Source organism: Malus sylvestris, chromosome 11 (assembly GCF_916048215.2).
Source record: "Malus sylvestris chromosome 11, drMalSylv7.2, whole genome shotgun sequence".
Classification (NCBI taxonomy): domain Eukaryota; kingdom Viridiplantae; phylum Streptophyta; class Magnoliopsida; order Rosales; family Rosaceae; genus Malus; species Malus sylvestris.
The window spans coordinates 8625451-8650729 of NC_062270.1; the positions used below are offsets into that span (position 1 = coordinate 8625451).

The 25279-nt window shown below is 33.9% G+C and overlaps 2 protein-coding genes and 1 long non-coding RNA gene across 6 annotated transcripts; all 3 read left to right on the forward strand.

Moving 5' to 3' along the window:
* The first annotated feature begins 2319 nt into the window (after nt 1-2319).
* LOC126591180 ((R)-mandelonitrile lyase 2-like) lies at nt 2320-9416 on the forward strand. Of its 3 annotated transcripts, XM_050256771.1 has the most exons (6): nt 2360-2451; nt 3764-3881; nt 6793-6918; nt 7042-7701; nt 8031-8877; nt 9049-9416. In XM_050256771.1, the coding sequence occupies exons 3-6, from the start codon at nt 6816-6818 to the stop codon at nt 9098-9100; spliced, it is 1662 nt and encodes a 553-aa protein (XP_050112728.1). In that variant the 5' UTR covers nt 2360-2451; nt 3764-3881; nt 6793-6815; the 3' UTR covers nt 9101-9416. The 3 variants fall into 3 exon arrangements, with proteins under 3 accessions (XP_050112725.1, XP_050112728.1, XP_050112727.1); XM_050256768.1 differs by lacking the exon at nt 3764-3881 and having other exon boundaries at nt 2320-2451; XM_050256770.1 differs by lacking the exon at nt 3764-3881 and having other exon boundaries at nt 2375-2460.
* Nucleotides 9417-14456: 5040 nt separating this feature from the next.
* Nucleotides 14457-15388, forward strand: LOC126591210 (uncharacterized). The gene is made up of 2 exons (XR_007612301.1): nt 14457-14841; nt 14995-15388. It is a non-coding gene; the product is annotated as an uncharacterized LOC126591210 (long non-coding RNA).
* A 1729-nt stretch (nt 15389-17117) lies between these two features.
* On the forward strand, nt 17118-23418 carry LOC126591181 ((R)-mandelonitrile lyase 3-like). Of its 2 annotated transcripts, XM_050256773.1 has the most exons (6): nt 17151-17226; nt 18390-18567; nt 20812-20946; nt 21069-21728; nt 22071-22917; nt 23080-23418. In XM_050256773.1, exons 3-6 carry the CDS (start codon nt 20844-20846, stop codon nt 23129-23131), a joined length of 1662 nt encoding a protein of 553 aa, XP_050112730.1. In that variant the 5' UTR covers nt 17151-17226; nt 18390-18567; nt 20812-20843; the 3' UTR covers nt 23132-23418. The 2 variants fall into 2 exon arrangements, with proteins under 2 accessions (XP_050112729.1, XP_050112730.1); XM_050256772.1 differs by lacking the exon at nt 18390-18567 and having other exon boundaries at nt 17118-17226.
* Nucleotides 23419-25279: the final 1861 nt, after the last annotated feature.

A 25279-nucleotide genomic window follows, 5' to 3' on the forward strand; every position in this document is an offset into this window, starting at 1 on the left:
TCTAATTTTCCGATGCTGGAATCTTGACTTAGATCGTTGAATCCCTGTGAGACAGACGTCCATAGAACTACAAGTACAGAGTAAGGACGAAATTTTTGTTTCAAGGACATTACAGTACGCAAGCCTCAATATTCAGTTTGTCTGTTTAATATTATTTCGTTTTGTTCATACTCAATTAAATTATTTATTTACATTTATTATTTATTAGCATATATAAATTTAGCATTGATTGTTAATATTTATCCCACACTTTCAAAGCACAATACAAGAATTGATTTTGTGCAAGAAATGTACTCTTGCATTTGCATACCTCTTCAGAACTCAAATGATTTTGGCCAAGATAGCTTTGTCTCCATTATATACTCTTCTTAACTGTATATATATTCGGCAAGCCTTTTTTTCATCCAAATTATAAGGCCAGATTTTCTCTGTATTCCTTAACAGGGCGAATAATTGCTTTTAATGTTTTTCCTTAATGAAAAAAAATTTGAAGAAATGATACTAAGGACCTAATATGACAGTTGATTACAAATCCGAAATAATAGTCCAATACAAAGGAATGAAGTTACTCTAGCACATTTGGAATTAAAAAGTTTGGATCCGAGTCGGCGGCCCTAAGACTACGAGTTGGCGCAATAATATTGCAGTTGTTTTGTAATTGTAAATAGCAGTGGAAATACGAAGGATGGAATTATTCACAGGATTTACAAACTCTTAAGTATACAAGTTTGTGCACTAAACTTGATGAATAAGAAAATAACGAATGGTACTGTCAGTGACACCTAATTGTAGATACCGGCATCCATGCTTTGCCAAATCATGACCAATCTACTGCTGATGCAATGCAACATCAGCTTCCACTTGGTTAATATTTTCCGAGCTGATCAGCTTGTATAAACCTTGTCATATGGCATATCACAACCGCTGAGAAATCTAATATTCAAGCAACATCGATCATGTTCGTTGTTCGTGGACTTTATTGTTTGATGAAATATACATTGGTCAGGGTCTAAACCTGCTGGTCAGATTGTGTGGCTCAATCAGTCGACTATATGGAATGACGATTTAAAAACTAATTTCATATAAGAAATGTACGTGTTGTTAAGCCGCAACCCCCCAAGGCACCACAAATGTCCAGGCGCAGACTGGAGGAAAAATTATGTATGTGTGTGTGTATAAACAAAGTTTAGTCAGATTTGCAGAATTCCATGCCACGCCATTTTTCGGTTAGATGGAAATAATTTATGTACCTGACATAGACGTAGTCGACTTTTCAAGGGGTACCTGCAAGGCTGTAACATTCTTCAAACTATACATATAAATTAAATCGCTATTTGCTTTTTTTTAAACATCTTATGAGTGATCGCTATCTCAATGATATTGATAAGATAATGTAGGCCCAGAAGTTCTTAAAAATCCAAGTAAGAACAAAATTAAATAAATAACAAAAGTCAAAAACATCTTTAAAACTCAAAATTCTAATATAACACTATGACGTTACGCACAGTCACGCAACCATTGGTGGTAGAAGAGCTGAACAAACACGATGAGTTTTGGCAACAACACAAAAATAAATAAATAAATAAATAACCAATACTTCATTGCAAGGCTATAAGTTTTAACTGTCTACTAAAAAAAAATCATGTCATTGTCACTTAGTACTACGATTTAGTGGTATTTCTCTTCGCTTTTGTTTGTAAGTGAGAGATTTTAGATTCGATTCTCGTTAAAGACGAATTTGAACTACACTATTACTAACTCATTGACTTAACATATCTCTCTCCTTTAATGTATATAATATTGTTTGTAAAAAAATTTTTAAAAAAAAGGTCATTGTTCAAATCGGTTACCAAAGTCCGAATCTACAAAGCTTTATTTCTTCTGCCGGCTTTTGTGCATTTTTGACTTGATTTTCAATCTATTTCGCAATCTAATCCATCAGTCTCTTCCGTAAAGGATTTCTCTCCTACCCTTAAATGGTGAGTCTCTTATTTGGCAATTATTTTGTACGCCAAACTCATTGTAACACGTACTTCTCCATTATCAAATTTAAAATGCCAACCAACTTCTCATGTCGACTTAAATTGTTAAATCCTGATTAAACGAACGTCCATCGAACTATAAACATAGAGCAAGGACAAGATTATGTTTTAAGAACATTGCGGTACTCAAGCCTCCATCATTATTGTATCTGTTTAAAGTTAATTTAGTTTTTTTCATACTCAGCCAAATTATTAAGTTGCATTTATTATTAGTATATTCGAATTTATTTATATATATAAATTGTCATAAATTGTTGCTGATTATTCAACAACAGATGCTTTGAATCTTCAGCGGCCTAGGGAGCAGTTATATAAGGAGGAATCAGATACAGCAAATCTATGCCATTGCCTTGCCGGTAAGGAGTTCTTGGAAATAACTTCAAAACCAAACGGGATATTGTCGTCTCGGGTAAATCTCGTCTCTTTTTTTCACTAACGGTCTAATCCGATCTTGTCAATAAATATGTTATTGTTGTCAAGTGTAAGAAATGAAGGGCCGTGAATAAGTAGAGAAAGGGAAGGCTAAGTTTGTAATTCATTCCCTTCAGTCTATGAAATATACAGTGTTTCTTCTGTTTTCCTCTTCATTATCTGCTTTCTTTTATGCTTAACGTGGTATTTGAGTTTTTATGCTTAACATGGTATTTGAGTCAGGTTAACTCATGTGTGAAGCCAGGACGAATTTATTAACAAATCCGGGTGGTCTTGGGACCTTCTGAAAGTTCTAAGAAGCACCTGTGAAGACCTTTGAGGACCACCTAATGGACTGAATACGTGTTGGTTTTAGAACTCTATAGATTGTAGCGCATCAACCAGCAGAGGGTTAATGAAGAAGATGAAGAAGTCTTAATTCAAAAATGATACTCTTATCATATATTTGTATCATTTTTTTAATAGAGATGAGATATACATACGTTGGCGGGCTGCCCTACCTCTACTAGAAATATAATACAAATAAATAATAATTGTAGCATTACTAATCTTAATTTTGATTTTAATGACCTGGTCAAAACAGTATCGATTTGGGCAAACCACTCTTAAAAAAAAAATTAAAAGTCTTTTTCATCTACAAATCCGAGGCCCAAGTCTTTTTCATGCAATTCCTTCATTTAATTAACACAAACCCAAATCCACCCATCCAACCCGAATCCCAATGGAAACCCACCACCATTAATCCACCTCTCTCCACCGTCACATGAGATTTTATATTTTTGTCTTATGTGTACTAGATGAAAATATTGATATAATTATTGTGATATGGTTTGTTATTTTTTTACTAATTTGATCATATGCTGGTTAATTCATATATACATTTTTATGTCTTCATTAATGCATATGATTTATTATTTTTTATTCTGAATAATTCCAATTTGAACTGGTTTCAGTTTTATCAGTTAAAGATGTGTTAGTGAATAGTGCATTTTTCGCCATGAATATCATTAAGCATTCACTTCTCAACAAATGAGAGACTAATAATTAAGTGATACTTTAGTTGTTTAGTAAAATTCTTTTTTTTTTTGTATTGATAATGAAACGTTTTTGTAGTATGAAACTTTGTCGTAAACAAATTTAGTATTTGTACTATCATGATTTAGGAATGAAAAGTATTTATTGTAAAAAATTAAATGGTATTTGAATCTAAATTGTTTTAAAATTTGTACATTAGAAAGCTCACACTATTGAAATTCTAAATCCACCACTGATGTCAAGTTCACATGCAGTAGCGAGGGGAAGGGGGAAGGGGTTCACATGACCCCAAAAACTCTATATATCATTCCAATAGACTTTTTGCTACAGATCCGAATACCCTAGTAAGAACTTCCAACAATTAGCTTCAGTGTAAGTTTTATGCAATAGTCTTCATGCGTTTGAATTTCTTATTTGATTTCCAGTATTTCTCAACACCATTCATCAATTGTCTTTCATAGTAAGTTCAATCAATTGAGAGGATTGATCAAAAGACTTTCACAAAAGTTGTACTTGCTCATGTGCGGAGGGAGGCCAATATTGTGGCAAATGCATTGACTATTTTAGGGCTAGTCTGACGTTTTTGTGCTGTTAAAAAAAAATTATTGTTTTCATAAGCAAGGGTTTTCTACTGTTTTAGACTCATGTTTTGAAATAAATAAATAAACAAATTTTTTTTTTATTTATCAAACACAATTTTAGCTCCAACTTTTTTTAAAAATGACTTTGAAAAAAACATTCAGGAATGTGAAACCAACCCTTAATCATTCTATTCGGTCTGATTATATTTGGGTCAATCTTGTTCCAACGAGCATAAGGTATGCTTTGCACTTCGACTTCGTTTTGTACTGGTTGCCCAAGAGGCTCGATAATATAATCTCTTCGTTTCTCCAAAAAAAGGAAGTTGTATTCGCTTATGGCAGCTAAATTAATGGTTGTGATCGCTTAAGTGAAAATAGTCTAATTACATAGTGAAAGTAAGTATGTGGTTATAACTGTTATAATTTGGTTGTATACGTCGAGATAATAAGTAATGACACTATCAATAATGATATTGTAGAACGACGAATCCAAAATATAACCCCCAGTTATGAATTATAAATGTAATTTTAAAATAATATAACTTCATACTATTCCAACTCTAAAAGTTTACTTGTCCAATCATACTCTATATGTCACACTTCATAATCGAATATTCCAACAAAATTCTATTTCCTAGTTCTATTTTTATTTGGGTGTGAAATTCACACACATCTTTTTAGTTCTCACATACTCCTTATTAATTTCTGTTTTTGATCTTCTTCAATTCATTCGATTCGACGGTCGAAAATTAAGAGAGTATGTAAGAAGTAAAAAGAAGTGTGTGGATAGCACACCCCTTTTATTTTGTGAAAATATTCTTCTTCCTTTTTATTTAGGAAAAATTAGAATCCCCTACAGTTTTTCTATATTATTTAGATTCAACATCTGTGCCTTTTTAAAATTTGATTAAAGTACTTTGACCAATAATCGCCTCTATTTTTTTAAATTAAAATAATTTTTGAATTTATCCTTTTATCTGCATGATGCACTTTTCCTTATTTAGTGGAGATATTATTAATTAAATTATATTTTCTCTTCTTTCAAATATGTTTTTCGATCACATTTTTTATGCAAACATTTAATATTATTTCTTTTTCCAAATGTTTTTTTTTCTTTTTCAAATAGTTGGTGATCAATATAAAAGCTCCGTGTAATTTTTTCAATTTTTTTTGTGAAATTATATACATATATATATAATTTGTTGTTGTTTTTTTTTTTTTTTTTTGCTGTTTTTTATTTAAGTATAGTTGTTGACGAATTATTATTAGGTACAATACATTACATATATATTATCTGCGGGTACTTTTGAATTTACAAAAATCATTAATTGGTATGTTTATTTGAAATTTTGGTACTTTTGATTTGGATTTAGGTATTGTTAATATTGTTAATATTGGTACATTATTTTTATTTTGGTATGTTTTATTTTGTACACATTGTGTATTGGTACGTTTATATTATTCTCAATCCTATTTTCTCTAAACATAATAAAAGAAGAACTTATTTCGATACGTTTGATTTTGGGGATTTAAAAATATTTTAAACTATTTTGGAAAGAAAATATCTTAAATCGTAAATAATTATTGCTAAATTGTAGCATTATTGTGAAAATAATTTTGAATCTATCCATTTTTCTTTTGACAATTATCTCTAACGGATAAGAGTGTAATCAAAAGGCTAGATTATAGGAAATTTGTTACAAATTGTGACTCAATTGGTTAAGAGTATTCTCTCTTGCACTTATATTAACTACAAAATTATATTAGTTTATATCTGAAGGATTAAAATATTATCCTTTTGTTTGTAAAAAAAAATCTTTATTAGAAATTTGTAATGGTATAATTTTCTTGAGAAAAGGAACGTTTTATTTTAAATTATGATAGAATATTTGTTAAAAAGAAAAAATGATTGAAGGAAAATAAGATTTCTTTAGACCAACTCCGGTGGGGAGTTGCCAAATGCAAAATTTGGCAAACAAACAAATTTTAGGTTGTCAAATTATTTTTCTCCTCCAACTCTGCAATGCTAAAATTTAGCACTATAGCTATTTTAAATGTCAAACAAGTAGTTTAGTCTCAAATTTCTTTTGTTAACTTTTTTTTTTTCAAATAAATTTTGTTTTCTTAAGTTATTTTTATGAACATTTTAACTTTAAAAATTTTAATTCTGACAAGAAGTCAAAATCGCATAATTTGTGACAATATTGACTTCAATGTTGAAAATAGGAAATGTCTGAAAAAAAAAAACCAAGGAATATATCATATATATGCCGCAATAACATGACCAACACAAGAGACTTGGTCCTTGCTTTGAACCAGCTTGGGCGCAAACTTTTTTCAAGTTTTCTGCATGCTAAGTGAGACAGCGTTTGCGTGCCTCCCAGCGCGTCCACATCAAGCCCAGTCACACCATTCAAGTGCTTTTGATGGTGGGAACCATTAGAAATAGCAACTTGAAAAGTAGTCCTAAAACTTGGGAATGTAGAAATTGAATTTTTAGCACCAAATGGACATGGGTTGGGAGAGGATTTGGTTGCTAAACTCTAAGTTTAGAGTCGGGCTCTTTCAACTCCATATATGGAGCTCAAATAAAAACTTGTGGGAACTTGTGTGTTTTAGAGTATGGCTCGAGAGCAATTTACTCCAAAAGTCTTTATTTGAAGAACAAGAAACTAATTATTCTTTTAATATTTTATTTTCAGGAGAAAAACGTTTCGAAAATAATATGGAGAATTCAGCAATTGCTGCTATATTGTTTCTTTTGTACTTTTTTGTTTTCTGCCCTCAATTAGGGGTTCACTCATTCGCCACTCCTTCAGACGTCCAAGGTACTAAATATATTTTAAAAGTCTCATTGGTTCTTCAAGTAACTTCCATGACAAATAAATTTAATAACAAACAGTTCTCGTTATATAATCTTGTTTCCTCATCTCTTTATTCATATACTGCAGATTTTAGCTACTTGAAATTTGTACGTAACGCAACTGATCTACCATTGCAAGAAAAATATGACTACATTGTGGTTGGAGGGGGCACGGCAGGGTGCCCATTGGCAGCAACTTTATCCGCGAACTACTCCGTGCTCCTCCTAGAAAGGGGAGATATTCCCACAGCATATCCTAACGTGTTGAGTAACGCTGGGATTCTTGCAAATTTCATGCAAGAAGATGACGGTAAGACGCCGGCCCAGAGGTTCACATCAGAAGATGGTGTAGCTTTTGTAAGAGGACGGGTCCTGGGCGGGTCAAGTATGATCAATGTTGGTCTTTACTCAAGAGCCGACAGTGAATTCCTCAAGAAATCAGGAATTAAATTGGACATGAACTTAGTCAATAATTCATATGAATGGGTGGAAAACACTCTAGTATTCCGCCCGAATTTATCACACTGGCAATCTGTTGTGAAAGATGCACTGTTAGAAGCTGGTGTTCGTCCAGACAATGGACTTACTTTGGATCACATTCAGGGAACTAAAATCACGGGTACGATCTTTGACGATCGTGGAAGAAGACATGGAGCTGTGGAACTGCTAAATAAAGGACATCCAAAAAACCTGAGAGTTGCAATTCATGCCGCAGTAGAGAGGATCATTTTCTCTTCCAAAGCATCAGGTATGCTAACATTTGATATATACAATTAAAGGCCATTTAGATTTCCATCCTTCGATAGGTTTTCTTATGTTTTTCATTAAACCCATTTTAGATTGGGTTTTGATTGGACTTTGATTTTGATCTTGTATGTTGCGTACATATAACTGTGAATATACATACGTGCAGGTACATTAATATGTTTCGATCGAAAAACAAAAATCAAATCTATCAGGGCGTTAAAAAAAAAAAAAAAATATGCCTAGATATATTTGAAGAATTTGAATCTATTCTATGTATTTAATAACTTGTAAATTAAATATATGTTCAATTCTAATATCGATTTAATGCAGGTTTGTCAGCTAAAGGAATCATATACACTGATTCTAACGGGAGGTCTCATCAGGCATTGATACGTGGTAAGGGTGAGGTTATATTGAGTGCAGGAGCAATTGGGAGTCCTCAACTTCTGCTACTTAGCGGTGTTGGTCCGAAGTCCTACCTTTCATCTCTTAAAATCCCAGTTGTTCACCCACAACCTTACGTTGGGCAGTTTATGCGTGACAATCCTCGTCATTACGTTACCATTTTGCCGCCATCTGAACTAGAACCTTCTACTGCACAGATTGCTGGTATCACAAGTGATTACTATATAGAGACTTTCTCCGGCTTACCATTTTCTACCATGGCCTTTAGTCTTTTCCCTAATCCAACTATTCCCATGACGATAAATTCAACTTTCGGGCACATTGTTACCAAAAATCCAGCACCCTTGTCCTATGGTTCTCTTAAACTGCAATCATCCTATGATGTCAAAGTCGGCCCAAATGTCAAATTTAACTACTTTGCAAAGAAGGCAGACCTTTCTCGTTGTGTTAGTGCTGTGAGAAAAATGGGTGATTTATTAAAAACAAACTCATTGAAACCATTTAAGATTCGAGATTTGCCAGGCGAAAATGGTTTTAACCTTTTTGGACCACCTTTACCAATGAACCAGTCAGATGTTGCATCCATTGAAACATTCTGTCGAGATACAGTAGCCACAATTTGGCACTACCATGGTGGATGCCTCGTCGGAAAGGTAGTTGATGGAGATTTCCGGGTCAGGGGGATCAAGGCATTACGTGTTGTTGATGGATCTGTGTTCAAAAGTTTATCACCAGGGACCAATCCTCAAGCCACTCTTATGATGTTAGGCAGGTATGCATAAAACCATGAGAAATTACCTATACATTATACAACTACTTAATTATATTTAACTAAATAATATCTACTAAATCATCCGAAATATAAATTATTTGGTTTTTTTTCTTTTCTTTCTAATAATATGATATTGTTGTTTTCCCACTCCAAATTTTGTTCTTTGGGCAGGCATGTTGGCCTTCGAATGCTGGAAGAAAGATCGGCTTGCAAGGGGCGTTGATCATAATTCAAGATTATGGTTAATTTGTCATGCAATAAGTTGAAGATTATTGAACAAGGGTTAGTGTTATGGTTTTTACTTAAGACAAACTTAGCTAATAAAGTCATGATGTAACTCAAGACTCAAGTGGTACTGGATGGATAGAACAATTGAATCGAAGCTATAGGCACATTAGTTTTAGGGAAATTGGTTCGATTACCCTATTGCAAAGCCCTCTTCCTAAAATTCAATATGTATCCATATGTTGTCCAAACGTTGATATTTCATTAATATGCTGTTGATATTTCGTTGATATGTTATTCATATTTTGTCGATATGGATAAACCTAAGTGAAGGCAATTTCCTCGAAGAAAGCTCTTATTGAATAGAAGTAGGGTTTTTATTGGTATTTTTTCACCAAGGCGACCACATTTCCCTTAGTTTTATTGGTTTTTTTTTTCTTCTTTTTTCTTCTTTTTAAATTGTTTTCAATTAACACTACAAAAAATTCCTTGCCAGACGAAATACTTTTTTTGGGCTAAATAAGGATTCGTCACCTAAAATTTCAATGGACGAAACAAAGTCTTCGGGTAAAGGAGCGTTGACCACCCTTGGTTGACGGATATATCTTGCTCGACGACATAATTTCGTCAAGTTTTTGCAAATTAAATACTTTAGCCAGACGAAAGCAACTGTTTAACAAAACTAAAATAAAAATGCAATAACAGTTTGCTTGACGAATCTGTTCGTCGGGTAAAGCCATTAATTTTTTTTATTGGAAATTAAAAATAATGTTTAATTTAAATTATTTAAATCTTTTTATATTAATCTACAAAACTAAAATAAATCACATCTTTCAAAGCACAATATAAGAATTGATTTTTTGCAAGAAATGTACTCTTGCATTTGCATACCTCTTTAGAACTCAAATGATTTGGATTTTGGCCAAGGTAGCTTTGTCTCCATTATGTACTCTTCTTAGCTATATATATATATGTCTCCATTATGTACTCTTCTTAGCTATATATATATATATATTCGGCGAGCCTTTTTTTCATCCAAATTATAAGGCAAGATTTTCCCTGTATTCCTTAACAGGGCGAATAATTGCTTTCAATGTTTTTCCTTAATGAAAAAAATTAAAGAAATGATACTAACGACCTAATATGACAGTTGATTACAAATCCCAAATAATAGTCCAATACAAAGAAATGAAGTTACTCCAGCACATTTGGAATTAAAAAGTTTGGATCTGAGTCGGTGGCCCTAAGACTACAAAAAAGAGAGTTCAAATACAAATGAATGAAACTATGCTACTTCGGATAATCAAGATTTAACAGTTTGGATACGAGTTGGCGCAATAATATTGCAGTTGTTTTCTAATTGTAAATGGTAATCGAAATACAAGGGATGAAATTATTCACAGGATTTAAAAACTCTAAATATACAAGGTTGTGCTCTAAACCTAATGAATAAGAAAATAAAGAGCAGTAGTGTTAGTGACACCTAATTGTAGATAATGGCATCCATGCTTAGCCAAATCATGACCAATCTACTACTGATGTAATGCAACGTCCGGTTCTATTTGGTTAATATTTTCCGAGCTGATCAGCTTGTATAAACCTTGTCATAAGGTATATCACAACTACTAAGCAATCTACTATTCATGCAACATCGATCATCTTCGTGAACTTTGTGGAGCCAAAGAATCACAAGGCAACACGTGGATTTTTAGGTTAAAATGACAAAATTACCCTCGAGGCATACCGCGATGCCTACGCGCGAGCAGCAGACAATCAACCCTCAACCAAGTCAAAAGTGCCAAAAATAGGTAATAATTCAAAACCTATTTCATCTATCCTCATTCCTCATCAAATCCTCTCCACAAGGTAACTCCCAAATCATTCCCCTTTTATTATATTAATTAGCTAATCAATTAGGAAATTATTCTATTAATTAGCTAATTAATTGATTTATTATTCAATTATTCCTTATTAAACACAAATCAAGAACCTAGCCACAAAATGAACCAAGTGGCCGGTCCTTTCTCTCCCAAAGGGGCCGGCCACACCCCTATAAAAACTCTATCATTTTCTCCAAAACTCAATTACAATTCTCTTACTAAATTCTCAAAATTCTCCAAACATTTTTTCTCTCTAAATTCTAATTTTGGCATCGGAGATTTTTCGGCCAAAGCCCCCCATTCATCGTGGGCACGTGAGGCTCTTGGCCTTGACCTAAGATGTTATTTATTTTGTAGGTGCAGTTTTATCCAAGAATAAGGAAGAAGAAATTTACATTCACAAACTTTATTGTTTAATGAAATTTATTGGTCAGGGTCTAAACCTGCAGGTCAGATCGTGTCAATCAGTCGGCTATATAGAATGACGATTTAAAAAGTAATTTCATATAAGAAATGTATGTGTTGTTAAGCCGTAACCCCCAAGGCACCACAAATGTCCAGGCGCAGACTGGAGGAATATATATATATATATATATATATAAACAAAGTTTAGTCAGATTTGCAGAATTCCATTCCACGCCATTTTCGGTTAGACGGAAATAATTTATGTACCTGACATAGACAAAGTCGACTTTTCAAGGGGTACCTTTCTTCAAACTATACATATTAATTTAATCGCTATTTGCTTTTTTTTTAAAGACATCTTATGAGTGACTGCAATGTCAAAGATATTGATAAGATAATGCAGGCCCAGAAGTTATAGAGTGAGTTAAGAACAAAATTAAATAAATAACAAAAGGTCAAAAACATCTGCAAAACTTAAAATTCTAATTCATAAAAAAAACCTTAAGGGAGCGTTTGTTTACTCTTCTTAGCCTTCACTAGATTGGGTTGGATTGGAATGTAGTCTTGTGTTTGGTGGCTTGTGGGACTAGAGTTAATGAGATTAACTGGGACTTGCTTTCACTAGAGGCGTCGCTAGCCGGTCTTCACGAGTCCCCCAAAAAACCACGGGATTAGCTAGGAACTTCGCTTCATTCTGCTTGATTCACCTCCTCGACCTCGATTTCGATGGCATCTCACTTCGTCCTGCTTGATTCACCTCTTTGACCTCGATTTTGACAGCAAAGACTTCGGGCACGACTTCATCTCCAACGCCAAACTCGTCAACTGCAATTCTTTTTTCTGGATAAAAAAGAAACAAAATCTGCAAATTCCCGATGAGCCCACATCTCAGATTTCCCGACGAACCCACAACCTTGATTTCCCGACGAACCGACAAAAGAACACTTGGTCAATATGCAGAAATGGGTTCTCCATTTTCTTCGATTGAACTTGAATCAGACCCAGAAAACAGAGATCGATCTTCGCTTGAAGAACTTAAGATCCGAGAACGATCTTCGCAATTTGAAATCTCTCCGCTTACCTGCAACTCCGGCTCCCACTTCAAGCGCTTCATATTAGGTGAAACAAAATAAATACAAACGGAGAGAGGGGGGAGAGGATAGTGGTACAAAGGTAAAACGGGAGAAAGGGAGGGGGCGGAGTAGAAAAAAGAGGAAAAGGGGAAAGTGGAGGGCGACATTGGCGGAGTAAACAATGAGAAAAAAAATTGAGATGTATAAAGATTAGAGAAGAAGATGACTCTAGAAAAATGGAAAATGATAAAGAAATAATAAATATTAATTGATATAAGATTAAATTAATAATAAAATATCAATAGATATAGATTAAATAATATAATATTATAATCCGGCTTCCTAGTTCGATACTGCAACAAACGCTTCACTAAGCTAGTCTAGCTTAGGGCTGGTTGGGTATTGCTGTGCTTTGAAAAAAAGTTGTTGTGAGAATAAGCGGCTGTGCTGTGAGAATAAGTGGCTGTGAAATAAATCAGCAGAGTGTTTAGTAAACTTTTTTGTAAAAGTGCTTTTGGAAAAAAAAGCAGTCTGATAGTGGGTCTTTTCATTAAAGGAGCACTGTAGCTCCGTGTGCTTTGAAAAAAAGCCAGTTTTCCAAAGCTGCAAATAGCAGCTTTAGCTTTTTCCTTTGATTTCAGCTTATTCTCACAGCAGCTTCCAAAATAAGCCATTTTTTTTTCAGTTTACCAAACACCTAAAACCTCATAACTTTTTTTCATGGGTGCTTTTTTTTTAAGCACCTCACTCCCAAACCACCCCTTAGTCTAGTCTAAGCCATTCCAGCTTAGTACATGCAGCTAATTCAGTCCGAGACAATCCGGTGCAACAAACGCACCCAAAATTCTAATATAACACTATGACGTTATGCGCAGTCACGAGCATTGGTCACCGGTGGAAGCGCTGACGGTAGACATTATGATTTTTGGCAACAAAAATAAAACCATACTTCATTGCAAGGCTATAAGTTTTATCCGACTATTAAGAAAAAAACTATATATCATTATCATTTAATACGATCTAGTGGTATTATTCTTTAGTTATAAGCAAGAGATCTAGGCTTAACCTATCTCCCTCTCCTTTAGTATAAATAGTATCATTTGTAAATAAAAAAAAACAAACAAACAAACAAACAAGTCATGGGTTCAAATCCATACGAGTCTCTTTCGTAACGAATATCTCTCTTACACTTAATTGGTGAGATTCTCTTAGCAATTATTTTGTAGGCTAAAGTCATTGTAACCAAGGATTTAAATATCGGTAATATCGGAAATATCGGTAGTCCGAAAACACGGAAATATCGATGGAAATATCGGGATAATATCGATATCGATAAAAATTACATGGAAACCACGGAAATTGTAAGAAAAACTTGGAAATTTTTATTAAAACTTTGCAGGATGTTTATTTAGTCAATTATCTATTAATTTATCACAAAAAATTGGAAGGAAATGCATTGCATGATGGATTTAACATTATCAAGTTGATTATATAGCGAGCTGGCAAACATTGTGAGTGTAGAAAATATGTAGTAATTAATGAAAGAAGTTTAAACACACCATAATCATTTATATATAATGAATTAGTACAATATTTTACACTTTATACATTGCATGGAAAGATACATGAGTGACTTAGTACCACATAGAGTTCCTATGAGGTTCAAAATTTTCACCTTGGTGTTTTTTAAAATATAGAAATTTATCCTAGATAATAAATATTAGCTTGCAAACCTTGCAGACATCTTAATGACCATATAAGGCTGAATATGTAATCACAAACACATCTGTAACGAGTTGGATAAGGCCCAGGTACGTGGTTGACAAAGGAAGGGTTCAAATATAATCTGCTTGCTTAGTTAAAAAAAAACAAAATATTATCTAAATAATTTATAATTTATATAACATTTATATATATATATATATAATATATCCTAAACTTTTAAAAATATAAATGGATGGCCTTCATTATTAAAAGTTAAAACCATGCACCTCTTTCACGTCACTTGTCTAAAAGTTTTAGACTAAAACCATCAAAGCCAATTGTTTTGTTTTTTTTAAGTCTCCCGTCCCACCAAGGTTTTCTCTCTCTCTCTCTCTCTCTCCCCGCACCGTCCCCTCCTCCTCCCTCATCTTCACAGATCTATGTTCCTCTCTCTCTCCCCGCATCACAGATCTCTGTTCCTCTCTCTCTCCCCGCATCGTCTCCTCCTCCTCCCTCATCTTCACCGATCTCTGTTCCTTTCTCTCTCCCCGCACCGTCTCCTCCTCCTCCCTCATCTTCACAGATCTCTGTGAAATGTTTGCTCATTGATCTCTCAACTCCGTCCGATCCGTGGCCTTCCAAATATGATGATCTTTAGCACTGTAACTGCCGGTCAGGTACTCGATTTCTCAGCTTCTACTGTTTTCTTCCAGATCTTGCTCGAATTCAAGCCCTTGCTTCTCGGATTAGTGTAATTTTGTCATTGATTTTGGTATAAAGTGGTGATTTTTGTTGAAAGATAGTGATGATTTTGTTCCGTGTGGTTGTAGGTTTCGTTCTTGCTCGGAGTTATTCCGATTCTCCGGCGAGGTCGTGCACCTCCGGCGTTGTAGCAGTTCAAAAAATATCGCGATATTATCGATAATATCGCAATATTTTGACGAAAACCATCCGGATACCTATTTAAATATCCATTGCGCGAAAAACCGATAATATCGGCGATATTTCGCAGATATTATTGGCATTTTCTTCCATGATTGTAACACATGTACTTCTCCATTATCTATCTATTCTATTAAGAGAAGAGGGCTTGTCAACTTTTTGCCCTTTTTTTTTCATTTTTGCCCTCACTTTTGATACACAATGTTGACAAAAATGAGGGCTAAATAGTATTTTTGTATATTTTGACAAAATGACAATTATATCCATATTTTTCCTATTTTACTATGTTTTTTTTTTTGAGAAAATGACAATCATATACTTATTTTTCCAATTTTACCCTTACTTTTGATACACAATACTTACATAAGGAGGACAAAATAGGAAAAAAAGAGGAAAAAGTTGACAAGGAGGCCTCTCTTAATAACACTTTTGATACATAAGAAGGACAAAATAGGAAAAAAAGGGGGAAAAAGTTGACAATGAGGCTTCTCTTAATATAATAGTATAGAAATAAAATATGCACTTATTAAGAGAAATTGTTCACATACACAAAGTGTGTGCTCTCTCTCTGCTAGTTATATATAAAGAGAACACAAAAGGTGAATAGTGTTTCGATGTCATAATGCTTTACCAAAAATAATTGGACAAAAATGCCCCCAAAACAAAAAACTTCAAAGGCATCTCAAAATAATGCACCAAATAAGACAAGGGCATTTTCGTCATTTTAATATTATTTTTTTAATAATGAATGATTTTGTGGTTTTTTTTTTTAAATTAGTACCTCACAATAGGCTAGTAATAATGTGATTCAATTTATTTATTTTTAAACACATTCAAAACATCTTAAGAGACGTGTAATGCCAGTTATAAAAAAGATATTTCGCACGTGGATAATAATATGATTAAATTAGTTGTCAAATGATTTTTTTTTTGTAAAAAAATGATATTATCTATACTAATGAGGAAGGAGGTGGGCTTAGTCTCATAATGTGATTCAATTAGTTGTTTATTAAATATTATTCTCTTTATTTTAAACACGTTCAAAACATATTAAGAGACCTGTAATGCTAGTTATAAAAAAGTATTTCGCACGCGGATAATAATGTGATTAAATTAGTTGTCAAATGATTTTTTTTTAACAAATGATATTATCTACACTAAAGGGGAGGGGGTGGGCTTTGCCTCACAATGGGCTAACAATAATGTGATTCAATCAATTATTTATTAAATATTATTTTCTCTATTCTTAATGTAAATTCTATTGAAACTGATTTTATTATGTGAATTCAGCTGCTTTAATTGGTTTATGAGGGGTTTCTTTTAGCATGATCGAAGATTATTCATTTACTTCAAATATTTGACTTTTCTTCTAACATGATTTAAAACGTGTAAGTCGCGCATAGCATGCTGTTATTCAAAAAATACATTTTGCATGCGCGTGTATGAAGGCTAGTTAAAATTAAAATGTCAACCAACTTCGGGCGCGTGCATGAAGGCTAGTTAAAATTAAAATGCCAACCAACTTCCGGGACCAAGTAAAGGCTGAACAGGACAAATTCTAAACCTGGTCCTCCTCCTTCGCAAGTAAACGCTGAACAGGATAAATCCTAGACCATGTCCTCCTCCTTCCCATGTCTTACATAAACAAGTGAAGAACGAAGACTCGTGTAATAAAAGATAAGTGACAGATGTTGGGAGTTTTTTTAGAAGAAATCTCATTCTACTAGAAGTCAAGTTTTCCGATGTTGGGATCTTGACTTAGATCATTGAATTTTGGTGAAGCGGATGCCCATCGAATTACAAGTATAGAGTAAGGACAAAATTATGTCTTAAGAACATTGCGGTACATAAGCCTCAATCATTATTTTATCTATTTGAAGTTAATTTCGTTTTGTTCATATTATTGAGTTGCATTTATTATTAGTATATTCAAATTTATTTATATATGTAAATTGTCATTAACTGTTGATAAGTATCCAACAACAGATGCTTAGAACCTTCAGCGGCCTGGCGAGCAGTTATATAAGAAGGAATAAGATACAGCAAATCTATGCCATTGCCTTGCGGGTAAGGAGTGCTTGGAAATAGCTTCAAAACCAAATGCGATATTGTCGTCTCGGGTAAATCTTGTCTCTTTTTTTCACTAACAATCTAATCCGATACTAAACATGTTAATGTTGTCAAGTGTAAGAAATGAAGAGCCGTGAATAAATTGAGAAAGGGAAGGCTAAGTTTGTTATTCATTCTCTTCAGTCTATGAAATATACGGTGTTTCTTCTGCTTTTCTCTTCCTTCTCTGCTTTCTTTTATGCTTAACATGGTATTTGATATTTTATGCTTAACATGGTATTTGAGTCACGTTGATTCATGAGTGAAGTAAGGGCGAATTTATTAATGGATCCGGGTGGTCCCGAAACCTTATGAAAGCTTTGAGAAGCACCTGTGAAGATCTTCAAGGACCACCCGATGGTCTGAATATGTGCTGGTTTTAGAACTCCATAGATTGCAGCGCAGCAACCAGCAGAGGGTTAATGAAGAAGATGAAGAAGTCTTAATTAAAAAATGGTACTCTTGCCATTGTACTATTACTCGTCTTAATTTTGTTTTTAATGACCTGGTCAAAACAGCATGGTTTTGGGTAGGCCATTCTAAAAAAAAAAAAAATTAACACTCTCTTTCGTCTACAAACCCGAGGCCCTACTATTCTTCGTGCAATTCCCCCATTAATTAACACAAACCCCAAATCCACCCATCCAACCCTAATCCCAACGGAAACCCACCACCATCAATCCAGCTCTCTCCACCATCACATGAGATTTTATAATTTTTGTCTTATGTGTATTAGATGAAAATATTTATATAATTATTGTGATATAGTTTGTTATTTTTTTATTAATTTGATCATATGCTGGTTAATTCATATATACATTTTTATGTCTTCATTAGTGCATTTAATTTATTATTTTTTATTCTGAATAATTGACTTCGGTTTTACAGTTGCAGATGTGTTAGTGAATAGTGCATTTTTCACCATAAATATCATTAAGCATTCACTCCTCAACAAAATAAAAAATTAATGGTTAAGTGATAGTTTAATTGTGTAGTAAGATTTTTTTATTCTTGTATCGATAATGAAATATAATGAAACATTTTCGAAGTATGAAACCTTGTCATAGACAAATTTAGTATTTCTACTATCATGATTTAGGAATGAAAAGTATTTATTGTTAATTTTTTTTTAAAGTTATTTGCATCTAAGTTTTATTTGAAACTTTTACATTAGGAACCCCCAAAAGTTCTAAATCCACCACTAGCGTGAAGTTCACATGCAGTAGCGAGGGGAAGGGGAAGGCGGAGGGGTCAATGGGTTCACATGACCCCAAAAACTCTATATAATTCCAATATAATTTTTGCTACAGATCCCAATACCGTAATAAGAACTTCCAACAACTAGCTTCAGTGTAAGTTTTATGCAATAGTCTTCATGCGTTTAAATTTCTTATTTGATTTCCATTATTTCTCAACACTCTATTTATCAATAGTCTTTCATAGTAAGTTCAATCAATTGAGAGGATTGATGAATAGACTTTCACAAAAGTTGTATTTGCTCATGTGTGGAGGGAGGCTAATATTGTGGCAAATGCATTGGCTACTTTAGAGCTAGTTTGGGGTCTCTGTGTTGTGAAAAAAAATAGTATTGTCTTCATAAGCAAGAGTTTTCTGTTGTTTTGGATCCATGTTTTGAAAAAGAAAAAAAAACATTTTTTTTTATTTACCAAACACAATTTTAGCTCAAACTTAAAAAAAAAACGACTTTTAAAAAAAAATTCAGGAATGTCAAACCAGTCCTTAATCATTCTATTTCGGTCTGATTATATTTGGTTCATTCCAACGAGCGTAAGGCATGCCTTACGCTTCGACTTCCTTTTGCACTGGTTGCCCAAGAGGCTCGATAATATAATCTCTTCGTTGTATTTGCTTATGGCAGCCAAATTAATGGTTGTGATTGCTTAAGAGAAAATAGTCTAAATACACAGTGAAAGTTAATATGTGGTTATAATTGTTATAATTTGGTTGTATACGTCGATATAAGTGATGACATTATCAATAATGATATAGTGCAACCACGAATACAAAATATAACAACCAGTCATGAATTATAAATGTAATTTTATAAATAATATCACTTCATATTATTCCAACTCTAAAAGTTTACTTGTCCAATCATACTCCATATTTCACACTTCAAAATAGAATATTCCAACAAAATTCTATTTTCTAGTTCTATTTTTATTTGGGGTGTGAAATCCACATACTCCTTATTAATTTTTGTCCTTTGATCTTCTTCAATTCATTCAATCCGACAACTGAAAATTAAGAGGGTGTGTGGACAGCACACCCCTTTTATTTTTGTGAAAATATTCTGCTTCATTTATAATTGCACTCACACCTCATCCTCTTTCTCATTTTATTTTTCACCTTAGGCTTAAATTAAAGATCTTAATAGCAAGTGACTTGTAACTCAGTTGGTTAAGAGTATTCTCTCTTGCACTCATTTAAACACAAGATTATATTAGTTTATATATAAAGTATTAAAATATTATCCTATTGTTTGTAAAAAAAAATCTTTATTAGAAATTTGTAATGGTATTGAGAAAAAAGAATGTTTTTATTTTAAATTATGATAGAATATTAGTTAAAATGCAAAAATGATTGAAGGAAAATAAGATTTCTTTAGACCAACTCTAGTGGGGAGTTGCCAAATGCAAAATTTGGCAAACAAAAGACAAATTTTATGTTGCCAAACTGTTTTTTTCCCCCAACTCTGCAATGCTAAAATTTAGCACCTTAGCTATTTTAAATGTCAAACAAGTAGTTTAGTCTCAAATTTCTTTTGTTAACTTTTTTTTTTTCAAATAAATTTTGTTATCTTAAGTTATTTTTACGATCATTTTAACTTAAAAAATTTTAATTGTGACAAGAATTCAAAATTGCACAATTTGTGACAATATTGACTTCGATGTTGAAAATAGGAAATGTTTGCATAAAAAAACAAGGAATATATTATATATGCTGCAATAACATGACCAACACAAGAGACTTGGTCCTGCTTTGAACCAGCTTGAGCGCAAAACTTTTTTCAAGTTTTCTGCATGCAGTGCGACAGCGTATGGGCTCAACTCACCATACGTTTGCGCGTGCCTCCCAGCGCGTCCACGTCAAGCCCAGTCACACCATTCAAGTGCTTCTGAACGGTGGGAACCATTAGAAATAGCAACTTGAACGAGAGATTTTTCAGTATGATTTGTATACGGAGTGGTACATCACGTGTTATTATACAAATAGTAAGATATGTGTGCTAAAAAGTTAATAACTTAAAAAAAAAAAAAATTCACCACTTCTATTAAAACACATGGTGTACCTTGTGTTCTCATCACAATGAAAAATTATCAACTTGAACAATAGTCTAAAACTTGGGAATGTAGAAATTGAATTTTTAGCACCAAATGGACTTGGGTTGGGAGAGGATTTGGTTGCTAAACTCTTAAGATTAGAGTTGGGCTCTTTCAACTCTGTAAATGGAGCTCAAAAAAATACGTGTGGGACCTCGTGTGTTTTAGAGTATGGCTCGAGAGCAATTTTACTCCAAAAGTCTTTACTTGAAGAACAAGAAACTAATTTTTCTTTTAATATTTTATTTTCAGGAGAAAAAAGTAGATCTTGTTTCGAAAATAATATGGAGAAATCAACAATTGCTGCTAGATTATTGCTTTTGTACTTTTTTGTCTTCTGCCCTCAATTAGGGGTTCACTCATTCGCCACTCCTTCTAACATTCAAGGTACCAAATATATTTTAAAAGTTTCATTGGTTCTTCGAGTAACTTACATGACAATAAATTTAATAACAAACAGTTCTCGTTATATAATCTTGTTTCCTCATCTCTATATTCATATACTGCAGATTTTAGCTACTTGAAATTTGTACGTAACGCAACTGATCTACCATTGCAAGAAAAATATGACTACATTGTGGTTGGAGGGGGCACGGCAGGGTGCCCATTGGCAGCAACTTTATCCGCGAACTACTCCGTGCTCCTCCTAGAAAGGGGAGATATTCCCACAGCATATCCAAACGTGTTGAGTAACGCTGGGATTCTTGCAAATTTCATGCAAGAAGATGACGGTAAGACGCCGGCCCAGAGGTTCACATCAGAAGATGGTGTAGCTTTTGTAAGAGGACGGGTCCTGGGCGGGTCAAGTATGATCAATGTTGGTCTTTACTCAAGAGCCGACAGTGAATTCCTCAAGAAATCAGGAATTAAATTGGACATGAACTTAGTCAATAATTCATATGAATGGGTGGAAAACACTCTAGTATTCCGCCCGAATTTATCACACTGGCAATCTGTTGTGAAAGATGCACTGTTAGAAGCTGGTGTTCGTCCAGACAATGGACTTACTTTGGATCACATTCAGGGAACTAAAATCACGGGTACGATCTTTGACGATCGTGGAAGAAGACATGGTGCTGTGGAACTGCTTAATAAAGGACATCCAAAAAATCTGAGAGTTGCAATTCATGCCGCAGTAGAGAGGATCATTTTCTCTTCCAAGGCATCAGGTATGCTAACATTTGATATATACAATTAAAGGCCATTTAGATTTCCATCCTTCGATGACACGAGTTAAGGTTTTCCTTTTTTTTTTTTTTTCATTAAATCCATCTTAGATTGGATTTTGATTGGACTTTGATTTTGATCTTGTATGTTGCTTACATGTTGCTGTGAATATACATACGTGTAAGTACATTAATATGTTTCGATCGAAAAACAAAAATCAAATCTATCAGGGCGTTGAAAAAAAAAAAAACTCCTTGATATATTTGAAGAATTTGAATCTATTCTATATATTTAATAACTTGTAAGTTAAATATATGTTCAATTCTAGTATCGGTTGAATGCAGGTTTGTCAGCTAAAGGAATCATATACACTGATTCTAACGGGAGGTCTCATCAGGCATTGATACGTGGTAAAGGTGAGGTTATATTGAGTGCAGGGGCAATTGGGAGTCCTCAACTTCTGCTACTTAGTGGTGTTGGCCCGAAGTCCTACCTTTCATCTCTTAAAATCCCAGTTGTTCACCCACAACCTTACGTTGGGCAGTTTATGCGTGACAATCCTCGTAATTACGTTACCATTTTGCCCCCATCTGAACTAGAACCTTCCACTGCACAGATTGCTGGTATCACAAGTGATTACTATATAGAGACCGTCTCCGGCTTGCCATTTTCTACTATGGCCTTTAGTCTTTTCCCTAATCCAACTATTCCCATGACGATAAATTCAACTTTCGGGCACATTGTTACCAAAAATCCAGCACCCTTGTCCTATGGTTCTCTTAAACTGCAATCATCCTATGATGTCAAAGTCGGCCCAATTGTCAAATTCAACTACTTTGCAAAGAAGGCAGACCTTTCTCGTTGTGTTAGTGCTGTGAGGAAAATGGGTGATTTATTAAAAACAAACGCATTGAAACCATTTAAGACTCGAGATTTGCCAGGCGAAGATGGTTTTAACCTTTTTGGACCGCCTTTACCAATGAACCAGTCAGATGTTGCATCCATTGAAACATTCTGTCGAGATACAGTAGCCACATTTTGGCACTACCATGGTGGATGCCTCGTCGGAAAGGTAGTTGATGGAGATTTCCGGGTCATGGGGATCAAGGCATTACGTGTTGTTGATGGATCTGTGTTCAAAAGTTTATCACCAGGGACCAATCCTCAAGCCACTCTTATGATGTTAGGCAGGTATGCATGTTCATGCATTCAAAGAAAACCATAAGAAATTACCTGTACATAATACATAATATCTACTAAATCCTCCGAAATTATTTATTTATTTTGTTTTCCTTTTTTTTATAAGAATATACTGTTGTTGTTTTCCCACTCCAAATTTTGTTCTTTGGGCAGGTATGTTGGCCTTCGATTGCTGGAAGAAAGATCAGCTAGCAAGGGGCGTTGATCATAATTCAAGATTATGGTTAATTTGTCATGCAATAAGTTGAAGGTTATTGAACAAAGTTTAGCGTTATGGTTTTTACTTAAGACAAACTTAGTTAATAAGGTCATGATGTAACTCAAGACTCAAGTGGTACTGGATGGATAGAATAATTGAAAATCGAAGCTAAAGGCACATTAGTTTAGGGAAATTGGTTCGATGGCCCTATTGCAAAGCCCTCTTCATATAATTCAATTTGTATCCATATGTTGTCCAAACATTAAGATTTTATTAATATGTTGTTGAGATTTCGCTGATATGTTGTTGATATTTTGTCGATATGGATAAACCCTAAGTGAAGGCAATTTTCTCAAAGAAAGCTCTTATTGAATACATTTTTGAAGTAGGGTTGTTTTTTATTGGTATTTTTTAACCAAGGCGAGCACATTTCCCTTAGTTTTGTCGGTTTTTTTTTTTCTTCTTTTTAAATTGTTTTCAATCAACACTACAAAAAACTCTTTGTCAGATGAAATAATTTTTTCGGACCGAATATGGATTAGTCGCCTAACATTTCAGCCGACGAAACAAAGTCTTTGGGTAAAGGAGCATTCACCATCCTTGCCCGACGAATATATCTTGCTCGATGACATAGTTGCGTCGAGTTTCTACAAATTAAATACTTTAGCCAGACGAAGGCATCTGTTTAACAAAAATAAAATAAAAATACAACAAAAGTTTCTTCAGGTAAAGCTATTAATTTTTTTTATTCGAAATTAAAATAATATTTAATTTAAATTATTTAAATCTATTTATATTAATCTAAAAATATTGTATTAAAAATAATATATTTCTTTCAATTTATGTAGCAAAAATTAAACTAAAGTACAACTACTGGGGTGGCTAGTGGAATGGTGCTTGAAGATCGCTCAAATGCTCGGGAATGCGAATGCAAGAAGCTATCATTGCTTCTCAACAAATTGTACTATTACTGGGGTGGCTAGTGGAATTGTGCATGAAGATCGCTCAGATGCTCGGGAATGCGAATGCGAGAAGCTGTCATTACTTCTCAGCAAATTGTACTATTACACTTGGTGTAATGGGCAGTGTTTACGACATATTGAAAATTTTCCCATAAGAGACAAGGTAGTTAGAAGTTTTTCTTTGTGAAGTGTTTGGCTAAATTTTTCTTTTTAAGTTTGAATTTCGTAGATAAGCGAATTTCATATTTATTATGACTTAATACACTAAGAAATTGTGTTTGTCTAAATTTTCCTTCAAAGTAATTTATGTTTGTTACTATACCAATATAAGCTCTCGTGTGGACCCGAATGCAAGGGGTCCTCTTAGGCCATCTCCAACTGAAGGAGGGTCAGAAGGCTTGTTTTAGCCCTATAGCCCTCCAAGAAATTAATATTTTAATGAACAGTGACATACCATATTTCTTACCATCTCCAATCGAGGGGCCAGAGGGCCATAGGCCAAACATAGCCTTGTGACAAAAAACCATTTCCAACCGAGGGGTCCAAAGGGGCATAGGCCAAACATAATTTATTATTTTAATTTAAGAACTACTACTACTTAAACTTAAAGTCTATAATCATCATCATCATTATCTGTCATTGTAGGATTATAGTTGGAGGTCAACAACTCCCGTCGGGCCATAATATCCCTTTTTTTCCTAACAAAATAGGCCTTACTCATTAAAGTGTAATTTGAAGTGTTCCCTTGCATATTCCTATCATCCATCTCTTCTAGTATTTGTTTGGCCCGTTCTTGCCTACGGTTCATTTCTTCTGCGGCAATGGCATTTTGCTTCGCCATAAATCGCAAAGAGGCCGCCATTTCCTATTGAAAGGTGTAATCATCCTTTGCCTTGCCCTTTTCCTTCAATTTTCAGGCCTTGTTTCTTCCCATAGCCCTAGGTATGGAACCTTAACCAAGAGACAAATTTTCTAACCTTGTTTCTTGAACGGTAGAAGATCCATCTTCATCCCCATATGCAATTGAGGATGCATTTCTGAACACCGGTGTAGGACCAACTCTTTGTTGAGGTGGATCTTCAAATAACACCCACCCTTTACAAATTTCCCAACAACTGTGATGATTAAAAGGTTTCGAGTTGTCCTCCATATACAATCCCTCCACTTGGCATACCTAGAAAATATAATTACA

Coding starts and splice junctions, on each gene's coding strand:
- LOC126591180 (XM_050256768.1), top strand. CDS start 6,816: ATGGAGAATTCAGCAATTGCTGCTATATTGTTTCTTTTGTACTTTTTT. Junction 6,919..7,041: donor CACTCCTTCAGACGTCCAAG/GTACTAAATATA, acceptor CATATACTGCAG/ATTTTAGCTACTTGAAATTT. Junction 8,878..9,048: donor ACTCTTATGATGTTAGGCAG/GTATGCATAAAA, acceptor TTCTTTGGGCAG/GCATGTTGGCCTTCGAATGC.
- LOC126591181 (XM_050256772.1), top strand. CDS start 20,844: ATGGAGAAATCAACAATTGCTGCTAGATTATTGCTTTTGTACTTTTTT. Junction 20,947..21,068: donor CACTCCTTCTAACATTCAAG/GTACCAAATATA, acceptor CATATACTGCAG/ATTTTAGCTACTTGAAATTT. Junction 22,918..23,079: donor ACTCTTATGATGTTAGGCAG/GTATGCATGTTC, acceptor TTCTTTGGGCAG/GTATGTTGGCCTTCGATTGC.